At 43.9% G+C, this 21,817-nt stretch overlaps 2 protein-coding genes and 1 long non-coding RNA gene across 16 annotated transcripts in view; 2 read left to right on the top strand and 1 right to left on the bottom strand.

The window, feature by feature from the left end:
• Positions 1-344, top strand: part of LOC147019941 (uncharacterized) — a gene marked incomplete at its 5' end in the record, with an annotated part of 9,166 nt that extends 8,822 nt beyond the window's left edge. Inside the window, one exon of the mRNA XM_085896629.1 lies at positions 310-344. Coding sequence (XP_085752755.1) covers positions 310-344 — 35 coding nt within the window. The remainder of the gene's footprint in view (positions 1-309) is intronic.
• SNAPC4 (small nuclear RNA activating complex polypeptide 4) overlaps positions 1-21,817 on the top strand; it is a 176,113-nt gene that overhangs the window by 114,481 nt on the left and 39,815 nt on the right. For 11 of the 13 annotated variants that reach the window (XM_085894805.1, XM_085894806.1, XM_085894804.1 and 8 more), the window contains 5 exons: positions 3,530-3,594; positions 8,172-8,298; positions 12,856-12,887; positions 13,723-13,812; positions 14,492-14,684. In XM_085894805.1, coding sequence (XP_085750931.1) covers positions 3,530-3,594; positions 8,172-8,298; positions 12,856-12,887; positions 13,723-13,812; positions 14,492-14,684 — 507 coding nt within the window. The remainder of the gene's footprint in view (positions 1-3,529; positions 3,595-8,171; positions 8,299-12,855; positions 12,888-13,722; positions 13,813-14,491; positions 14,685-21,817) is intronic. The other 2 variants (XM_085894809.1, XM_085894815.1) reach the window with 1 other exon arrangement.
• Positions 10,665-21,817, bottom strand: part of LOC147019940 (uncharacterized) — a 45,427-nt gene continuing 34,274 nt past the window's right edge. For both annotated transcript variants that reach the window (XR_015061583.1, XR_015061584.1), the window contains 2 exons: positions 13,491-13,599; positions 10,665-12,095 (listed from right to left, as the gene is read on the bottom strand). This is a non-coding gene — a long non-coding RNA (uncharacterized LOC147019940). The remainder of the gene's footprint in view (positions 12,096-13,490; positions 13,600-21,817) is intronic.

Raw genomic sequence — 21,817 nt, 5'->3', positions numbered from 1 at the left:
TACAGTGCCTTCAGAAAATATTTACACCCCTCTACTTTTGTCACATTTTGTTGTTTCAACCTGAATATAAAATGGATAAAATAAAAAAAAATTGTCACCGATCTATACAAAATACCCCAAAATGACAATGTGAAAACATGTTTTTAGAAATTTTTACAAATCAATTAATAATGAAAAATTGAAATGTCTTGCATCAATACTTTGTTGAAGCGCCTTTGGCAGCGATTGCAGCTTCGAGTCTTCTTGGCTATGTCTGTATCAGCTTTGCACATCTGGATTTGTAGATTTTTCTCCCATTCTTCATTGCAGATCTGCTGAAACTCGGTACAGACATAGCCCTATAATATTATTATTATTATTATTGTTATTATTATTATTACATTACGGTACATAATATTATTATATTACCATATTATCCACAGTACAGACATGGATAGGGAGAAATCTTCATGTCTTTCCACAGATTCTCAATGTGATTCACAGCTGGGCTTTGGTTGGGCCACTGAAGAACTTTCACATTGTTGTTCTGAAGCCATTCCAGTGTTGCTTTGGCTGTATGCTTGGGGTCATTGTCCTGTTGGAACATAAATCTTCGCTGCAGTCTGAGGTATTTTGCACTCTGAAGCAGGTTCTCCTCAATGATTTGCCTGTATTTGGCTCCATTCATTGTTCCCTCTCTCCTTACAAGTCTTCCAGTCCCTGCCGCTGAAAAGCGTCCTCATAACGTGATGCTGCCACCACCATGCTTCACGGTAGGGATGATGTTCGATCGATGATGAGCTGTGCTCGGTTTCTGCCAGACGTAGTGCTTTGCATTCAGGCCAAAGAGTTCAATTTTCGTCTCATCAGACCACAGAATCTTTTGCCTCATGCTCTCAGTCTTTCACGTGCCTTTTTGCAAACTCCAGGTGTGTTGTCATGTGCCATTTTCTCAGGAGTGGCGTCCATCTGGCCACTTCCATAAAGCCTAACTTTGTGAGGTGCTGCAGAGATTGTGTCTTCTGGCAGGTTCTCCCATCTCGGCCAAATAACTCTGTAGTTCTGTCAGAGTAGTCATTGGGTTCTTGGTCACCTCACTGCCCAAGGTCCGTCTTGTCCAGTTGCTCACTTTGATCAGATGGCCAGCTCAAGGAAGAGTCTCGATAGTTCCATATTCCTTCCATGTCGTAATGATGGAGCTCACTGTGCTCTTCGGAACTTTCAACACTCTAGAAATTGTTTTATACCCTTCCCCAGATCTCTGCCACCTCACAATTCTATCTCAGAGTTCTACGGACACTTCATTGGACTTCATGGTAGAATTTCTGCTCTGAAGTGCATTGTCAACTGTTGGACCTTATATAGAAAGGTGTGTTTCTTTCTAAATAATGTCCAATCAATTGAATTGGCCACAAGTGGACTTGAATCAAGTTGTAGATATCTCGAGGATGATCAAAGGAAATTGGATGCACCTGAGCTCAATTTGGAGTGTCATAGCAAAGGAGATCAATACCCGACATTCAAGCTTTTCATTTTAAACTCATTTTAAAAAATTCCTAAAAACATGTTTTCACTTTGTCATTATGAGGCATTTTGTGTAGGTCAATGACAAAAAATTTATGTTTAATCCATTTCAAATTCAGGCTGTAACACAACAAAAATGTGACAAAAGTCAAGTGGTGTTAATACTTTTGAAGGCACTGTCTCTACCTATCTACTTACATGGTCAATTACTGTAAGAGGTTTGATCTCGAGCTTTTCAGCCTTACCATCAGCCTTGAGCTCTCTTTGGCTGACTTGTAACAAATCTGTCCTGCAAAGCTAATTGCAGACCAAGCATCATCCTCCATCGTTTCAAGTCATTCCTTGAAAAACGAGAACTACTCACTTGCCAACAAGACCTTTGTCCATCACTGGAGTATTGCTCTCCCCTATGAGCTGGTGCTCCAGCATCACATCAGTCTCTGTTTATTCTGTGGAATCTAAGTCTCTCAATATTATTGTAATTTCCAGTAATGAAGTTAAAGCACAAGGCTTGTTGCTCTCACATCACAGACAAATCGTGGTCCCTCTGTTGGTTTTTTTTTCCACCACTTCTCCAGTCTGTATCTGCTTTCTTGGCACTCTGGCTCTCCCCCGCTTCTACATGATGCATCCATTCTTCTCGTGAACTCCTGGTTAAATTCCCAAAATCCAAGCATACCATTCACGTTCACTCTGTTGTTTCTCTTATCTCCCGTTTTTGGGACAGCCTTCCTGAGTTTATTCCATTGCACGCTTACCTTTTTCCATCTCAAGGAGGAGGGACATCACCATCTCATATCATTTTCTCTTTTCTACCATTCTTAACTCTACCAAGCACAACCCTCTTACTTGCATTTATTGTTTGTTTCCCCTCCTATCTCTTCTTCTTTACTCATTACCTTGCTTGTTTTGTCCAACTGTGACCTCATTGGACACTGCCAGGACGTTTGTCTTTTTACCCTTTGTCACCGAAATCTTGTACACTGTATACTCTTGGGTTTACGGGGCGCTCGCGAATGTGGCCACGCTGAAGCAATGTGCTTTGAGTCTGGACGGATTAATGCCAATTTGGAGGCAATTGCTTGCCCGAACAGAGACTAGTAATCCCATTCCAAACATGAGCTAACACCACTCCAGTTCTCAGGATTTTACCCTAACTTAGATGGTGAGAAGCCAATATTGCCAAAACTGAGGGTATGATGTTACACAGCTGACACGCACAGCTTGTGAAATAATGATTTATTAAAGTAAAAGGATATAAGCACGGGACACAATTAATGATGCATTCAGGGTACAAAGACCAACTATGAATGACGATATGGAAAAACAAATAAATAAATCCTTGTGCAACAAAAATAACTTTACAGGTACATGTGCTTCATACAAAAATAGCTCTAAGGGTACAGATACACATTTGTACATTTGCTTCATACTCAACAAATCAAGCAAGGATCATTAAACTGCACAAGTAGTCCACGAAGGAACAGTTCAAGAGCAAAGCAGGGCTGAACAGTACAGAGCAGGTCAGTACCAGCAGAAATCGAGGCCCAGCAAATTGTTGCCCATAAGAGGAAGTGCACAATAGCAGCATCAGTCCCCGGCGAAAAGTGCAACAGCCAAAGAGCGCCCCCCCCCCCAGGCAAAAGAGAGTAAAATGGCACTTGCCAACATTCAAATAGTACCCCCCCTCTCCCCTCTCCTCTCCCTCAGCGAGATTTAAGAAAGCAACACCAGAGAAGTCACAGATTTTTTTTTTTGATTTTTATAATGCTCAAAGAGTACTTTATGATTATCTTCCGCACAAGGCCATGCAAATAAAACAGATGACCATTTTTAAAAGGTTATTTGGAGAAACATCTGTAAACGACCCCCACATACTTTATTTGTTTATAATATTCAAGGTGACTTCAAATTGCTTATTTGTGATTTTACAAACATCCTTGTATAGTGAAATCAACATGATAAATGCAGACACTGTATTTGATGAGTACACATTTTTGATTGCTTATTCTGTTTGTTTTTACAGCTAAGCTCAGAAAGCGAATTGCCAGACGACGCAAGAGGCGGCGGAACAAACAAAGTCATAATGAGGTTGTGACCCTCATTCATTGTCCTTGTACCATATGTTTTTATGCCTTCGGTGACGAAGTCGCCAATGGCATTATGCTTTCGGGTTGTCCGTACGTACATACGTCCATGTGAATTTTCTCTCTTTTCTCTGCAACTGCTTATCTGATTGGCGTGTTATTTTCACCATAGATGCAACTCCTCATGCAGAATTTTTTAATGATAATTGTGACGTCATAGGTCATGGGGGGGGTGGTAGCCATTTTGGAAAAATGGAAAAAATTTGGACCTCTGTATCTCCTAAACCGCACTATGAAAAAAAAATTGAAAGTTGGCACCTGGCAACTACTCTGCACAGAGAATAAGGGTGATTTGACTGTGACGTCATCGGTGAAGTGGTATCCCGGTAAATATTTTACATATAGAACGCTGTATTCAATCGGTATGAAAATTTGTGAGGTTCATTTAGGGATACATTGGTAGACAGAAATATTTTATTATGTCATCAGTCATGTGGTTTGGTAACTATATCTATAAATATAATATATATATATGTATTTTATTTTTTTTTAAGGAAAAAATCTGAATCGCTTTAAAGATTGAAGTTATACTGCACATAAATGATCGACAAGCCATGTTAAATAAAGTTTGTTAACTATGACGTCATCGGTCACATGGTCTGGCAGCCATATTGGTCAGGTCAGGTATGGGAGCATGCGCTGGAGCAGCACCTTGCTGCGTCCAATTTAGGGTAAATCCAATATGTTCTTCAAAATCGGAACCAGTACACTTAATCTCCACTCCTCCGGCATTCTCTCACTTTCCAAGATTTTATTAAACAATCTGGTTAACAACCCCACTGCCATCTCTCCTAAGCACTTCCATGCCTCCACTGGTATATCATCTGGGTCAACCGCCTTTCCACTTTTCATCCTCTTCATAGCAGTCCTCACTTCATCCTTACTGATCCACCCCACTTCCTGATTCACTATCTCCACCTCTTCCAACCTTCTCTCTCTCATTTTCTTCATTCATCAGCTCCTCAAAGTACTCCATCCACCTTCTCAACACACTCTCCTCGCTCATCAGCACATTCCCATTTGCGTCCTTTATCACCCGAACCTGCAGCACATCCTTCCCAGCTCGATCCCTCTGTCTTGCCAATCGGTATAAATCCTTTTCCCCTTCTTTTGTATCCAACTTCTCATACAGCTTGTCATATGCCTTTTTCTTAGCCTTTGCCACCTCCCTCTTTGCCTTTCGCCACCACTCCTTGTACTCCTGCCTACTTTCTTCATCTCTCTGACTACCCCACTTCTTTTTCACCAACCCCTTCTTCCTTATACTTTCCTGCACTTCCTTGTTCCACCACCAAGTCTCCTTATCTTCCTTCCTCTGTCCAGATGTCACACCAAGTACCTTCTGAGCTATCTCCCTCACCACTTCTGCTGTAGTTGCCCAATCATCCCACCCATCTTTACCACCATCCAACACCTGTCTCGCCTCCTCCCTAAATTCCACGCAACAGTCTTCCTCCTTCAGCTTCCACCATCTGGTCCTTGGTTCAGCCCTCACTCCCTTCCTCAACCTCACCTCCAAAATCATCCTACAGACCACCAATCGATGCTGTCGAGCTACACTCTCCCCTGCCACCACCTTACAGTCTCCAATCTCTTTCAGGTTGCATCTCCTGCTTAAGATGTAATCCACCTGTTTGCACTTTCCTCCACTCTTGTATGTCACCCTGTGTTCCTCCTTTTTGAAATACGTATTTACCACTGCCATTTCCATTCTTTTTGCAAACTCTACCACCATTTGCCCTTCCACATTTCTCTTGTTGAGACTGTACCTACCTCTTTATTCCCTTCCCCAACCTACCTCATCCTCTTTATTCCCTTCCCCCAACATGCCCATTGAAATCTGCTCCAATCACCACTCTTTCATTCTTGGATACACTCTCCACCACTTCATCTAACTCACTCCAGAAATCTTCTTTGTACTCCATCTCACACCCCATATGCGGGGCATATGCACAGATGACCATTCATCATCACCCCTTCAATTTCCAACTTCACACTCATCACTCGGTCAGACACTCTCCTCACCTCCAATACCCTCTTGACATAATCTTCCTTCAGGATTACCCCAACACCATTTCTCCTCCCATCCACACCATGGTAGAACAGTTTGAAACCACCTCCAATGCTCCTAGCCATACTCCCCATCCACTTGGTCTCTTGTACACACAGTATGTCCACCTTTCTTCTCTCCATCATATCAGCCAACTCTCGCCCTTTGCCAGTCATCGTTCCAACTCTCACCTCCACACTTCTACTCTTCCCCCTCTCCCACTGCCTCCGGACTCGCCTTCCCCGCCTCCTCCTCCTTCGCCCAGCAGTAGCACAATTTCCACTGGTACCCTGCTGACCACCGGTACCGGTGGCGGTCATTGATAACCCAGGCCTCGACCGATCCGGTATAGAAATTCGTTTTGTTGTCTGCATAATGATTTGGCATAGGTTTTTACGCCGGATGCCCTTCCTGACGCAACCCTGGTCGCCTCTTACGACACACAGGGATATGGTACACCTATTCTAACCGAGGCTTTATCCACACAATAGAATCTCGCAAAGGCTGTTTTGAATATGCTCAGAATATCTCATGTTGCCTCTTTTCACTGAAGGGTTCATGAGTTGCACGTGCTGAATAATTATTTTTATATATATATATATATATATATATATATATATATATATATATATATATATATATATATATATATATATATATATATATATATATATATATATATATATATATATATATATATATATATACACACACACACAATTTTTTTTTTATGCCACAATTTCTCCATTAAAGAGTTAACGATTATTTTGTCCCCTTGGAATAAAATAGGCTATCTATATATAATGTGGGACATGTATTTGATTATTTATATATGTATGTATGTGTATCTGCCCTTCATCCATTGGTTGGACAGCTGACCTGACGCCACCCACAATTGTAATCTGAAATACTTAGCCTAAAGTAGCCAGAGAGCCCAAAAGACCCAATGGATCCAAAATACCCCGAAGTCCCTAACATACCCCAAAGACTTAAGACCCAGAAGACACCAAAGACCTGAAAAACCCCTGACACCCAAAAATGCCCAAAAGATTCAAAAGACCCCAAAGATTCACAAGACACAAAAGACCCAAAAGACCCTGAGGAACTAAAACACCCAAAAGATCTCGAGCACACAAAAGACCTCAAGGACCCAAAAGACCCAGGGGATTCAAATGACCCGAGGACCTCAAAGATCACGAGAACCCAAAATATCTGACACGACAGACCCAAAAGACACAACGGGACTATTGTGGAGGGAAATTCTGCATAATGTAAAATGTGACCAGGTCCCCCCCCCCCATTCCCACACCCACACACAATCCCAATCCCATGTCCTTAACCCCCCTCCCACCACACCCAAACTCTGTGCTTCCCTCCCCCTTTCTTCAAATCCTCAAACTCCCTCCCAACCCAAACTCTCCCCCACCCCCTCAAAAGCCTCAAACCCCTCAGACCCAACTCTGTACCCTCTCTTCCCTCCCTTCCCCAAGCCAACTCTGTCATCTCCTTCCCCTTTCTTATTCAAGTTCTCAACTTCCCCAAACCCCAAGTACTCAATCCCCCTTCCAACCCCAAGTCCATCCCCACCCCCATCCACCCTGCCATTCCCAACGTCTCCATCTCCCTCTTACAACTCCATACACCCTCACCCCCAACTCTCTTCTGTCCTTTCCTCCCCATTTCTTCCTGTTTTAACAACGTTACAGTCGTTGCACAAATATACACAGGGAACTTTGGCATATGAGAAGGCCATTCTGCCTATCATGCCTGCGTTGTTCCTGTTCCCGTTTGTGAATTTAACGTTCCATCTTTATTTCCTTTTAACATTGTTCTTAACAATCACTTCCCCCTTTCTTCCCTTAACCTTACTATAATTAACGGACTGGTGTTTGTGTGTTTGTTTGTTTGTCATGCTACTCCTCCTATAGTTGTGGGCTGATTCCGTCCAGATTTGCTACAAAGGATCAGCATGACCCCAATTAATGTATCGGGGTGTTTTTATCTTGGCCGGTGGTCTTAGGGGGACGGGGAGGGATGTGTATGTAAATGTGTATTGTGTAGCGCCGCATCCACCTCCAGGTATTACAAGTCTCCACCATTTACAGTACAGTATTCCTGACCTCACGTTTTCCCAGTGCAGTGAGTTGTGTTAAATTATAAGCAGTAGGTATGTTTTTGCTTCTTGCACGTAACCCAGGTTTTTTGTTTTTTTTTTTTGCTTCTACAAAGTTGTCAGTTGCCTATTCACTGCTCAAATAAAGGTATGCGTCAGAAGAACGTGTTGCATGCTTGGAACAACATCGCCCATAGGGTGGGCACTCTGCTTGTATTTATAATTTTTGGACAAATAGATTTTAAAAATACAAGAAGAAAAATAATGGTTAGCCAGTCAATGAATCCCCAGTCCATTTATGGATGAGAAATTTTGTACCAGTAGCTAATGATCATTGGGGTTTCCTTCTCCATTTCAGGGACAGCCCATAACGTTGCAACCAGAGCAGTCAGCTGAGCCTGAACACCTGATTCGCAGGGTTTATGACATCAATGATTGGCTGCCGTCACACAAATCCATCTCAAAATCTTGCACAAAAGCACAAGGTAGATTTGTTTTTTCTATCTTTATGCAGTACACATAGAAAACAACTGGCATACAAGAGTATCTGCTTACTTGCTGCATTATCACCAAATGATACCCATTAATGTGAATTATAATTGCCCTTGAATAATCACCTTGGATTTGCACAGATTAATCACTTCAGTGTGCTTTATTCAAGGTTTCCTGTTTACTTTATTTATTTATAGATAATCAGGATAAGTTAATATTGTTGCAGTTATCGGAATTGCATGCAAACAACAGAGAGTGTCCTAAGACAGTTATTCCATTATTGTATGTGTAGATAGTCCCTTTCCTTTTGTTTAGTGGAACAACAAGGGAGTGCGTTGCGATGAACTAATAGCTAGGGTTGCTTCAATCATTTTCTCCTTCATTTCATCCCTACTCTTCTTCTTTTATGATTATTCCTGAGGTAAATCAGCCACGTGCACCTTCGCTCTAAGGTGGGGCCTCGTGGAGGCCAGCGCGTGCGGCACCATGGTGGAGAAACTGCAGCGCCGAGTCATGTGGGTGCTTGTTGGTGCGGAATTGTCGGCTCGAGCTTCTGATGGTCTGGGGAGAATTGCCGATTGCATTAGAAAGGCATGCAAATAAATACCTCTTTAAGAGGCTGCACGAATGGTGTTTTTCACGGCACGGGAAACACGGCCAGCACGACGCCCACGCTGCACGAAACACGTACAGAGACCGATAAAGCCGACTCCACGCCATGTTGGGCAGGATACGAGTGTGCGGGTAGAAGCAGCTTTATCCTTTTTAACCTCAATATCTGACGCATATTGGTGTTTGCCCCGCGCACACGCTAGCGGAATCGTGTGAACGCGAGTGCTGGCCACGTGCATAATGGCAGAACCGCGTGCACTGTATGGAATGTGCTTGAAAGCAGACACGTACGCCGCTCGTGAAACGTGCATGGATTTATCCATGGCGATGTACCTTTGGTCCTCGCTGGCAGCGGTGGATTCTCTACGGATGGTGAACGTCTTCTCGGCACTGTGGCCAGCGAGGCTGCGATCGAGCCAGGGAATGTACAGTGCGGGCCACGTTGGCGTGCGCGGAACGAGCGCGTTGATCGATGCTGGTCGAATGCCCGAGCAGGCATGCGGGACCCTCGACCGGTCGCCCGGGGCTTTTTGCAGGATGATTCGCGTGCCAATTTCAGTGTGGGCGATTCATGTCATCTCGTGGGGTCAGAGCGCAATATTGGCGCTGTTTGAGATGGCCTTGCCGGAAACGAAGGGAGGCGGTTTCCGGCCCAAGCTGGCGGGCCACGTGAGGAGACGGGGCCAATCGGAGCGCCCAATTCGGGTGATGATGTTTGGATTCGGCATGGCCCCTCCCTCCCCCCCCCCCCCGAGCTAAGGACCCTATAAAGGTCGGGGCAGTCCCTCTTGCCCTCCCTCTTGCCTCCTGCTCCTCGTCTCCGCCTCTCTCTTTCCTCGCCTCGTCGACACCGCCACGACCCGCCTCCTGCTCCTCGTCTCCGTCTCTGCCCACATGATGACGACCCCATCCGCCTACAACTCCACCCTCGCCCTCTGGACTCTGCCCCTTCTCGACTCAAGCTCCTCCTTTACGGTGCCCAATTCCCGGTTCGAAACTCCCTCTTTATCGGGTTTTTCTGTGTCTGTGTGTGTGCGTATGTGTGTGTCCTGGCACCTGTCTGCCTAAGTAAGACTGCAGAAGATCGTTGTTATTATTGTTGTTAATGTCGCGTTCAGTCTGCTCTGTGTCCCCTTTTGTAAGTTGCCTGTTTATTGTCGCACCACACGCTTCTTCCTATCTCTGCACAACACACCCCAATAAATCATCACTGTGCCACATATCTTTCCTCGCCTGTTTGTAAATAAATTATTATTATAAGGAATGTTCCCTGCTCGTTTTTGTCTTTTCTTCCATTGATCCAGCATGGTCCGAATCCGAGCTTAGCCGGGATTTTATTCCCAACGATCCGTTCCTTTTAGCCGGTAAGTCCTTGGCAGTGTCGCTCGGCTGCATCCGATCCGGTAGAGTGATCCGGTTCGGACAAGGCGTACCGAGGGCGTGTTCCCCGGTAATTAAACCACGTGATTAATTAGATAACCCGATTAACCCATAGACGGGAGGACCTAAGGTCACGCGGTTGAGTTATTGGCGTCCACGGTCGGTTAAGCGACCCGCCGCATCACGGAATTGTCCGTCTGCGACGGCCTACAATTCCGGGGAGTCTGGTGGGAACTGACATAGTTCCCCCACCTCGTGGTCTTCTCACCCGACCCCCTGGCCCGCAACAATATTATAACATTGTTTTCATTGGCTTCTCCCCATTTCCTCTGCATGCCCTGTCATAAGTGGTATAATGCACAGCAAGTGTGTGTCACATTTTATTTGCTGTTTTTGTCAATAATTACAAGAGTGAAGCTGGATAATCCCATTCCAGGATTGAACAACAACAATGGCAATGCACTACTTCTTGTACAACCGTTCAATATTAAATCACCCTTCACATGGTTTTACTCAGGATTACAATATGAACAAATAGAATAGGCTCTGCCTAATATCTGGCCGTGCATTCTTAAGCTAATATTGGTTACTAGCAAATGAACCCATCCCCAGTGACAGGAAAAGCTTAAGTTAATCTATCAATTTAAATTATTTAATGGACTTTGAAAGAGTTAATTGTGTTGCACTCTTGGTTTCATTCAAAGCCAAAGTTCTGAGCTACTTATTCACACCCACCGTGAAATGGTGGTGTAGCATCTGCAGCAGAAGTTGAATTTGTCTCAAACGAGGGCAAAATAGAGCTATTTTGAATTGTGTGTTACTCCATAGATATCTGTATTAAATGTACTTGAAATACAGATGTCCATGTTTATTTTAAAGATAACTGGAAGGGACAATACAATTACTGATGATATTGCATCAATAAAAGTTAAATGAAAATGCAAAATAACCAATCAGCAGCTTTTCAAACAAGCGTGGGAAGCGGCCGCCGTAAATTGAAGACAGACGAATGCACGAACAGACACCATGGCTCGCAATATATTGTAACAGCCGTGGGTCTCGTCCGGTTGCCCAGTTCGAGTCTCGTGAGTCACGTCAAAGCGATCGCAGCAGTCAGGTGAGTCCATGCCCAGGCCGGATAATGGCCTTTTCACTTCTGATACCATACCCATGGGACCACTGATCCACCCAAGGTTACGCCGATAGACGCTTGTGACATCTAATTTGGCTTAGCAAACCGTTGAGTCACGAGCCTGGTCTGAGGCCCGGGTCAAACTGGCTTTCCAAACTTTAACCCGGAACAACCTTAAACCACCAAATGAGATGGCTCGAACAAGCGGAATCCAACCCCAGACCAGGGATATTTAAAAACGCAAATGTTCGGGAGAAGGGTTGCATGAAACAATCACAACAGTAAACAATAAAATCACCCTTTAACCCTTACTGATACGCACCCTCAATACAAACCAAGTGAACAGTACATTCCTTCACTATTCTAATATTAGGGCGCATCCATTCATCCGACAAGTGATATACATGGGGAATTTACGAGATAAGAAGAAATCTGATCGGCAAACCCGATAATGAGCCTGGCAAAAAGTGTGGTGGCAGTTCGGTTCCACGGTGAATGCTCCCATCACTTTTGTGCCAAGGAGAAGAGAGGGCATCACTCTTTTCTTGCGGGGTGTGACTCAGCTCACCAAGAAGCACAATTTCTTCCTCAGCGATTCCGAAATTTTCTCCCTGCGTGCCTGCCTTTTTAATCACCTCCTTTCGCAGGCTGATTCGGGCGTAAAAGCTGCAGCACAATCAGGTGATAACGGCTTTTTAGCTCCATGATTCATAACTGCCAAGTGCTGCAACAAACTTTCAACACGCCTCCTGTGGTGATCTTAACTGCTGTTTTGAGATTGCAGTTTTGACAGCACCTGTGTATTCTCCCATGGCATCTTGCACCAAGGTTTTATGTGCGCTTTTAAAAATAAACATTTAAACCGATGCAGAGAAAAAGAACATAAAAACAGACAAAGGTTCAGTGGGGGAAAGAACCAATAGGAGGGCAGGGAAAATGAACATCAATCTCCACGTTATGGCGAGGCATATCTAACCTCACAATTAATTATGTTATGCTTATTCTAAACAAATACTAAGGAATAACTAACGATGTACTAAACAGTTTTACCCTACTAATAGTCATTCTCACAACTCTATATCACTGCAAGGCTCTTTAAGCAAAATTTTACCTCATTGTTATTTAATCTAATTGCACGGAATTAAAAATAAAAAAAATTGTTATTCATTCAGGAAAATGTAAGACACAATTACTTATCAAAGGCATATATCAAAATTAATGACACCACCATGGGAGGGCCATAGGTGTTGTCTGTCACCCCCATCATGAATCAAATCTGCCATTGCAAGAGTTTCACTTTAACAACTTAAATTTCATAATGAAATTAAGAAGCCTTTTGCTTTCTCCATTTTGTATATAATGCTAGATATTTGTGTTGATATGAAGGTGTAATGTATGTTTAATTGTGTTTTATCCCCCTTAACAGATTCCCCTGATATCAATGACAAACCATTCAAGGTATGACCCCCAAAACATTGTTCATTTACTTTACTTCTGGGTATTTATCATTATTCTTGCCTCGTGAATTTATCCTCTAATTTTGCTACCTTTTCTTCAATCATACAAAATTGCTTGTTCATCTCCTTCCGAATTGCTTATTATTCTCCCCTTTACACCTTTAATGTGTTGAATGTCTAATGCCATTTCTTTCAGTGACACTTTGTGTTCATCCTGAATGACTCATGCTACCATTTTCCTGTTTCAAGTAAAACTAACAAAGAAAGTTTATAAGAATTGTCAATAGTTTTTTTTAATCTTTTTTTGATAGGCTACAGAACTACTTTGTTCTGGCAACCAAATTTTTTTTTCTTCTTTTTTTTGTATATAGAGTCGAGAAGCTCATGGGGGAACTTGAACACAGAAAGGATCAGGAAGAAACAGAACAAAAGGAACTGAAAGGGTGATGGAGGGTGGACACATAAATAGCTGGGTTAAGGGACAAAATAGAGGGAGAGTTGGAGGGATAAGGGACATGGGGAACAATGAGGACAAGGGGAAGATACGGGGCGAACAAGATGGATGCAGCTGCAAACTATCAATCACAGATGTAGAAGGAAATACCTGGAAACCCAGAAAGATGTGGGCTTGTGGATGGTTAATGAGGGTAGAAAGGATAATGGTTGTGGATGGTGGATGATCTGAGATGGTGGGAAACAGCTGTCTTGAATCTCTGGAGGGAAGAAAGAGATACTATATCAAATGGTAGCCTGATTTACTCAAAACATGCCATAACCTTTTTAACAGTTATTTTATTATCATATAATTTTTATGTTTTCTGTGTTTTTATTTTTAGGAACTAGATGCATGTGAACCATTTTTATGGAAAATGGAGCAGGTTCGCAAAATCCTGAGAAAGAACACTGAAGCTATTCTCACTAATATGGTATGTAACCTGCCTCAGGATATAATTTGTCAAAAGCTATATGTCAGATAACTGGAGCCATATGTAAATGGTATGTTCAACATTTCTGGCGATCTGTCTGGTTTTTTTTTTTTTTTTTTTTTTTTTTTAAACTTTTGGTGCCAAGTGAATATTGTGATTCTTGCCATTCTAGCTTGTGATTCTTTCTTGTAACATTGGCATTACATCTAAAAGCATTTATTTATACATTTAGATTTTAAACTTTTGTTGAATAATTGCCTGTCATCGAGCCACACCATAAAATGTGTTTCATGTGAGTCCATCGTATTCAAATATCCATCCCTATCCATAATATTTTCTACCCCCAGTAATCTAATCCCTAACGCACATTTTTTAAACTTGCATGTTATTCGGGGTTTTTTTTTCCGCAAACCTCTCTCCTCATGTTTATGAATCTCATTGTGTTAACTCTGCTCCTCTGCCATTGTGTTTCCTTCTCCCCTATGTCACCTCACTCTTTTACGATCCTAGATTTGATTATAATTTTTTTTTTTTGTAATAATCATGGAAAGGTTCCTGAGCTTTGGGATTGAATTAATATTGAATCTGCATGACTGTGAGATGTTATTTGTTTGTGTGTGTACACACACACGTGCTTCAAATCACATTCTAAGTGACGGATGTATTGTTCTTATATCAGGTTTGTGGAACTTTATTGTTTCAGTTGGTGAGAAAAGAGGCCAAGAATAATTTAGGAAGAAAAGTTCAATCCTTTGAGTCTGTCAAGTTAAACAGACATCTTCTTGAAGAGATTACGCACTGGATCGACAACAAGACTCTTTTTACCTCCAGTGGCACTTACTTCCCTCGTCGACGGGGAACTTACTGGATAGGTAGTGTGTGTGTGTGTGTGTGTGTGTGTGTGTGTGTGTGTGTGTGTGTGTGTGTGTGTGTGTGTGTGTGTGTGTGTGTGTGTGTGTGTGTGTGTGTGTGTGTGTGTGTGTGTGTGTGTGTGTGTGTGTGTTACATATGTGTAGAGAAAAAAATATATATATATATATATTCTAAATCTGATGTACCATACTCTGTTACAGAGCATTATTGCTCCTGAAGCAGTTTATTGGAAATGGTTATAACTACGTGTTTTGCCATTATACTTACCAGCGGTAGTTAGGACAACAATTTGGAATTTGTTCATGGTGCCTGGGATATCTCACCCGTTATTAAAAAGGACACCGAGGGGGTCTTTAACCTCCACCAACTAATGCCATTAGATGGGATGCCCAGTTTAACGTCTATCTGAGGGATGGCACACACATTGATGAATCACCCTGCCTGTGAAACCCTGGGATGACAGTTTATAGCTGGGTCGGGATTCAAACCCAAGCAAGACAGCTTAGAGATGAGCATGCATACCTCAAGGCCACCCTACCAACCTGTATATACTGTGCATATAGAAAGTCCACACCCCCTTTCAAAATTTTCACCTTTTGTTGCCTTATAGCCTGGAATTAAATTGCATTAAATCAGATTTTTCTTTCCACCTTTTATTTTCACATCATAACCCACATCTTCCAAGTGAAAAACAAATTCTTCAAATTTCAGAAAATTAATTTAAAATACAAAACTGGAATATCTTAGTTGGATAAGTATCCACTCCACTTATAATAGCAATTGTAAATTAATTGTAAATCACACCACGTTAATTGGCCTCCACCTATGTTAAATTGTCATGATAATGATTATTTCAGAATAAAATTAGCTGTTCCTCTGGGTTTCCTCTGCTGTCCAGTGCATTTCACAGCAAAGACTCAACCATGATCACGAAGGAACTTTCAAAAGACCTCCAGGATAAAGTTGTAGAAAGGCACATATCAGGGGATGGGTATAAAAATATTTCAAAGGCCTGGAATATCCCTTGGAGCACAGTCAAGACAATCATTAAGAAGTGGAAGGCGTATGGTGTCACCAAGACCCTGCCGAGATCAGACCGTCCCTCCAAACTGGATGACCAAGCAAGGAGGAGACTCAGAGAGGCCACCAAGAGGTCAATCGCCACTTTGAAAGAGCTACATGCTATGCCTTTATGGCAAAGACAGGTTACTGTGTGCATGTGACAACAATATCCCAAGCTCTCCACAAGTCTGGCCTGTATGGTACGATGGCAAGAAGGAAGCCATTACTTAAAAAACCCACTTTGAGTCCCATTTGAGGTATGCAAAAAAACACTCCAGAGATTCTGAAGCCATGTGGCAAAAAGTTTTGCAGTCTGAAGAAACCAAGATGGAACTTTTCAGCCTATATGCAAAATGTTGCATTTGGTGCAAACCCAACACAGCACATCACCCAACGAATACTATCCCTACTGTGAAGCTTGGTGGTGGCAGTATCATGTTGTGGGGATGGTTCTCATCAGCAAGGGCTGGGGCAGTTATCAGGATAGAAGGGAAAATGGATGGAGCAAAATACAGAAAAATCCATGAGGAACACCTGCTGCCCTCTGCAAGAAAGCTCAAATTGGGACGGAAGTTCACCTTTCAGCATGACAATGACACGAAGCACACAGCCAAAACTACATTGGAGTGGCTGAGGAACAGAACGATACATGTCCATGAATGGCCTAGTCAGAGCCCCAACCTAAATTCAATCGAAAATCTGTGGCATAACTTGAAGATTGCTGTCCATCAATGCTTCCCACATAACTTGACTGAGCTTGAACAGTTTTGTGCAGAAGAATGGGTAAATATTGCCCAATCATGGTGTGCTAAGTTGGTGAAGACTTATTCCAACAGACCCACAGCTCTAATTGCTGTCAAAGGTGCTTCCCCCAAGTGTTAACTCTCGAGGTTGGAGGGGGGGGGAGGGTGGACACTTATCCAACCAAGATATTCTAATGTGGAAAAAGTGTGATTTTCAATTTATTTTCAGGCTATAAGGCAACAAAAGGTGAAAATTTTGAATGGGGGTGTAGACTTTCTGTAGACACTGTACATATACAAAATTGCAGGCTAGAATTATACACTTTTGTGGTCCCGTACCAACACACAGACGATTGGTGGAATTTTGTCAGTGTTTAAATTATAATCGTTAGTGTTTAACTAATCCTTCATCAGTGTTTAAATAATCTTCTTTACACTTTGATTCAAATTAACAATCACAGCGTGACATGAGAAAGCATCTTTCCCAAACAGAGTTCTTGTCAATAGTCTTTGTTTCATGCATTTCATTTATTTATTTTACTTTATTGTGCATCATAGCTGGTCTAGGAGCACTATAACTACAAAAAGAGGGTTGAAGTAATTGGGTGGGGTGGTTGTTCCCATGTTTTACCTGTGAAAGCACTGTCGAGAAGTCATTGCTCTGACATTGCATATGTTAAGGGTTTTTTGTATATTGTGTCGAGGCATGTGGAGTAGCTTAGAACACAAATCGGACCAGGACGTATTAGAAGGAAAACAACAGTAGAAAGAGTGGAGGTTGTGATGGGGGGGGGGGGGCAAAACAACAGGACGGTTGAGGGATAAGGGATGTGGGGAAGAATAAGAACGGGGGTGAAGAAGATGCGTACAGCCGCAAATTCTCAATCACAGAAGTGGAAGGAAACCAGGAAAGAAGTGGGCTTTGGGAGGGATTAATTAGGGCAGAAAAGATCATGGTTGTGGATGGCGCATGACGATGTGGATGAGGGTGGTGAACAGCTGTCATGAAGCTGTGGGGTGGGGTGTGATTGAAGAGACTGAGGAGGTTGGTTCCAAAGGTGGAAAAAGAGTAATGAATGAATGAAGGTGAGCAGTGAGTCTGGGTTTTGGGAGTTTTACCAGAAGGAGGTAACTGGCAGACTTTGTGCACCCTGCAGAAACCTTGGAGGGGGAGAGTGGCAGATCATGCAAAAGGCAGAGGGAGCAAAACCAGAAAGGAGGTGATTGAAGACAGAGACCACTGACCTATTTGCAATGAAAAAGTGATCGGCCTAGAGATTCATCTCATCACAGGAAATTCCAGTAATTTTTGAAGGCCTTGGTTTCCACGATGTCAACCTGAGAAAGGTGTGAGGCAGAAGTACCAGTCCAGAGGGAAGAGCAGTACTCCATCAAGCTGAATTTCAAGGCTTTGTAGGTAGGTAAACGTTCAGACGTGCCCAGGAAAGACTATGCACAACGGAGAACGCCCAGTCTGCGACTGGCTGTGGAGGCCAACTTAGATATATGATTTGCCCAAGAAAGATCATGGCTGATGTTGAGGCCCAAAAATTTGAGTGACTGAACTTCCTCAAGAGGATTGTTAAGAAAGTAGATGGGAGGGTTTGCCAGACAGTCTTTTCAGAGAGACTGTGTTTGAGTGAGATTTGTCAAGATTGAACGACATATTCCAAGTATTTAAACAGCTCCTGATTACATTAAGGTCTGCAGAGAGGGAAGAGGCTGCTGCATGTCTCTTTGAAGGATGAGGGATGTTACAACAGATGGTGGAGTCATCAACAAAGGGATAAAGAGGATTTTCCAGAGAGAGAGAAAAAGAGACATATTGTTTTTGAAGATTTGGAATAGCATTGGACCCAAAGCCTTTACCATGGGGAACTCCAGCCTTGACAGGGAAAGGAGATGAGAAGATCTCGTCAAGAGCCACACGTTGGTTACGAGAGTAGAGGAAGTCAGTAAGCCATTTGAGGAGATGGCATTGGATGCCAGGAGTGTGTGTGGAGCAAGGCAGAGTGCAATATTGTATCAAATGCTTGAGATATGTCTCGAGAGATGGCCCTTATCTCATGTCTGATATTGAGTACCTCCATCCATTGTTGAGAGAGTCAAAGCTGCATGTTCGCGGTAGAGTGACAGGGTCAGAATCTGAATTTGAGATCAGGCCGTTGGAGAAAAGGATTTTATGACGACTGTGATGATATTGTTACAAATTTGGAATTCGATTGCACACAACATACAGGTTCCTTTAGTCAGCTATTTCAATAAGTGCTTGTTCCCTAGATAGCTCACCTTCCATTGTTTAAATGTTTTGAAAACGATTAGATGCGCTGCGGATCGATTTAATAGTTAGGGAGCGAACAATGGAGACGTCCCTCCCCCTCTTCTGCGAAGAGGAAGAAGAACCCTGCGGTGACGTCAACAACTCCCTCCCAACCGTGTTGAGAAGCGGGGGGGGGGGGGGGGTGGGGGCATGAGTCACGCCGGGTGCGGGGGAGGGGGAGGGGTGCAAAGGATAAAGAGGAGACCCTTTCTTTGTTCGTGTGGGAGTCCCGTGGCAGAGTTCGTGAAGAGTCCCGTGGGAGGAGTAAGCTTTTTTGCTTCGGCTGGCTCAGTGAGCTTCGGCTGCTGCTTTGTTTTGGAAGGAACTTGAGCCAGTTGTTCAGCTCAAGCTGCGACTGGAGGCTTCTTCCTCTTCTTCCTCTTCCTCTTGGTTCGTGGAGCTTTTCGTTCTCCATTTTGTTTGCCGGCTTGGTGTGACGCATCGGCCTCTTCTTGGAGTTGGATCCTCGGGGAAGCGACGATCGACAGGAAGGATCGGCGCCTCGTCTCACCGGCACGTGTTGAGAAGCGCGGGAGGATTTGCGCGAGCTCGGGAAGGAACGCGGCTCACGGCGATTTGGATCCAGCTCGCTCTCGCTGGAGTCCGGGACCGGACAAGTTGAAGACCACACGAGGTGGAGAGGTTCGAGTTAGGCTCTGAGTTTCAGCTCACCTGTCCTCCGAGCTGGAGCTCGTGATTAAAGGCCTCAGTCACCATTGTGTGTGTGTACGTGTGTACGTGTGTACGAGTGTCCGTGGGCCCGTCTAATAAGTAGGAACTGCTGTTAAGTGTAAATGACTGTACATAATAAGTAGATGGTTGTAGTTCTTTTGTCGTGCTTTTGTTGCTTGTATAATTGCATACGTGTTTTGCCTTATTTAATTGCATACGTGTTTCATTATAATAAATGTCCTTGTGTGAATGTAAACCTGCTCGTTGCGTCCATTCCCTCATTGACTGAACATTTCGTGTGTTGGGAGTTAGAAAGCCGTTGGTTTGCCGTAATAGGGGGACATTTGGACCGACGGTTCTCGGCGATTACGCCGCTCGGAATTGCGCACAGACAAGCTCGCCTTGGCGGTTTGTTCCGTACGAGTTCCGTCGAGGGTGGAATACCCCGGTAGTTGGATCACGTGGGTATTTAGGTAAATTGAAGATTGGCAATCAACCCTACCCCACGTGATCTGCCGATTGGCGTATTTCGGTTCTTGTACGAGGACCCGTCGACTCAGAGTTATTCGGGCGGCGATCTATATTCCGGGTGATCGGTCGGGCTCACTCGACTTGCGGCTCCGTTCAGAGCGGTCAGTTGGCGGCCGACACTCGGCCAGTAACAACTGGTTGTCAGGAGTGCGATTCGGCCCCCTCCGCCTCCGTAGCAAAATTCACGGAGTCGGATCAGGGGTATACGGAGCAAACCCCCCCATGTCCCCAAATTACGAGCGTTATAAGTTTTATTCCCAGCACGTAAAATGTTCAGCCAAGGCGAGCTGAGCCAGGTGGGTGGTGATATGAGGTGGATAGTGAGGTGGATGTGGAGTTAATAGAATCCATGGCCCGGGACGGTTCGTTTTATTATCATCGCACCACGGATTGTCGTCAGTGGGACCGACCTGTGCATGAGCGTTACCGGCAACCAAAAACGGAGTCGCAAGATGGCGGCATGGCCGCACCTCAGCACAGCACGAGGCATGAGCGGGCCGCTATTAATAGCGCTACGAACCACTCGGCACGGCGGAAGCGCTTCCGTCCGCCGGTTCAAACCACGGGGGCATGGCAGGCGAGGCAGGGCGACGACGCGTACATGGCCGAACTTCATGAACGAGTGTCTTATGCCTTGGTGCAGCGGAAGTGTGGTGATAAATATGTCGAGGAATTCCATTCGTTTGCCATTAAATTGGATGAGATACGGCAGCGTGCAGACGAGGTACATGACGATTGTGTTCATGGGGAGTCACAACAATTGGACGAGGCACAGGAGCGAGTTCGGGGGCTGGAGGAGGAATTAGCCAGCACAGTCGAGGAACTACATAGGGAAACGACGCAAGTAGATCGGTTGCGTGGGTTTTTGTTACAAAAGGAGAGCGAATTGAAGAAAAGAAAAGAGGAGCAAATTAGTAACTCCCAGAATAGTAAAGAATGAAGCAGGAAGGATAAATCAGTCGATTGAAGGAAACAACGAGATTGGAGAAGGAAGAACGAGAGAGACAGTGGAATAGAAAACAAAAAGAGTATGAATTTGAAACTGAACGACAGAAGGAAAAAATAGGTTGGAGTATGAGGAGAAAGTGAAGGAGCAAGGAATGAAGCAGGAAGGAGAAATCAGTCGATTGAAGGAAACAACGAGATTGGAAAAGGAAGAACGAGAGGAACAGTGGAATAGAAAACAAAAAGAACATGAATTTGAGGTGGACCAATTGAAAGAAAAGGCGAGGCTGGAGTGCAAGGAGATGGAGAACGAACAACGAACGAAACGGGAAAAAAGAACTAAGCCAATTGAAAGAAACGATGAGATTGGAGAAGGAAGAACAAGAGGAACAGTGGGAAAGGAAACAAAAACAATATGAGTTTGAAATTGATCAACTCGAGGAGAGAGCAAAATTGGAGTCTACAGAGATGGAAAAACTCCGGAAAGATAACGAACAGTTAATGGGGCTCAGAGAGGAAGAACGACTCAGATGGGAAGGAAAATGGAGCCAGAAAGAAACAAACTAATAGACACGCAGAGACAACATAAATAAAATGTATAGAGACATGGGAGATAGAGGGTGAATTGGACGGGGTTAAAGACGGACACACACACTCAGAGGTAGCGAGGCTTAATGGGAGCGAGCTGGCGGACTGTCTCGTCACCCGGTGCGAGCAGCTGGATAGCCTCCTTCGGGAACGGAGGGAGACGCTATTCTCCCTTGAAGCGAATCACGACCAGGTGAGTTCGGTCGTGCCGAGCGAGTTAGAGGGGGCGAGTGCTGTTGACGGGTGCACGAGTTGCTTGGGGGGTATGGAG

Source organism: Eptatretus burgeri, chromosome 9 (genome assembly GCF_056783735.1).
Source record: "Eptatretus burgeri isolate ZD-2024b chromosome 9, Ebu_testis_v1, whole genome shotgun sequence".
Classification (NCBI taxonomy): Eukaryota; Metazoa; Chordata; class Myxini; order Myxiniformes; family Myxinidae; genus Eptatretus; species Eptatretus burgeri.
Note: the sequence above shows the minus strand (reverse complement) of the source record. Positions and strands in the feature narration are given on the sequence as shown.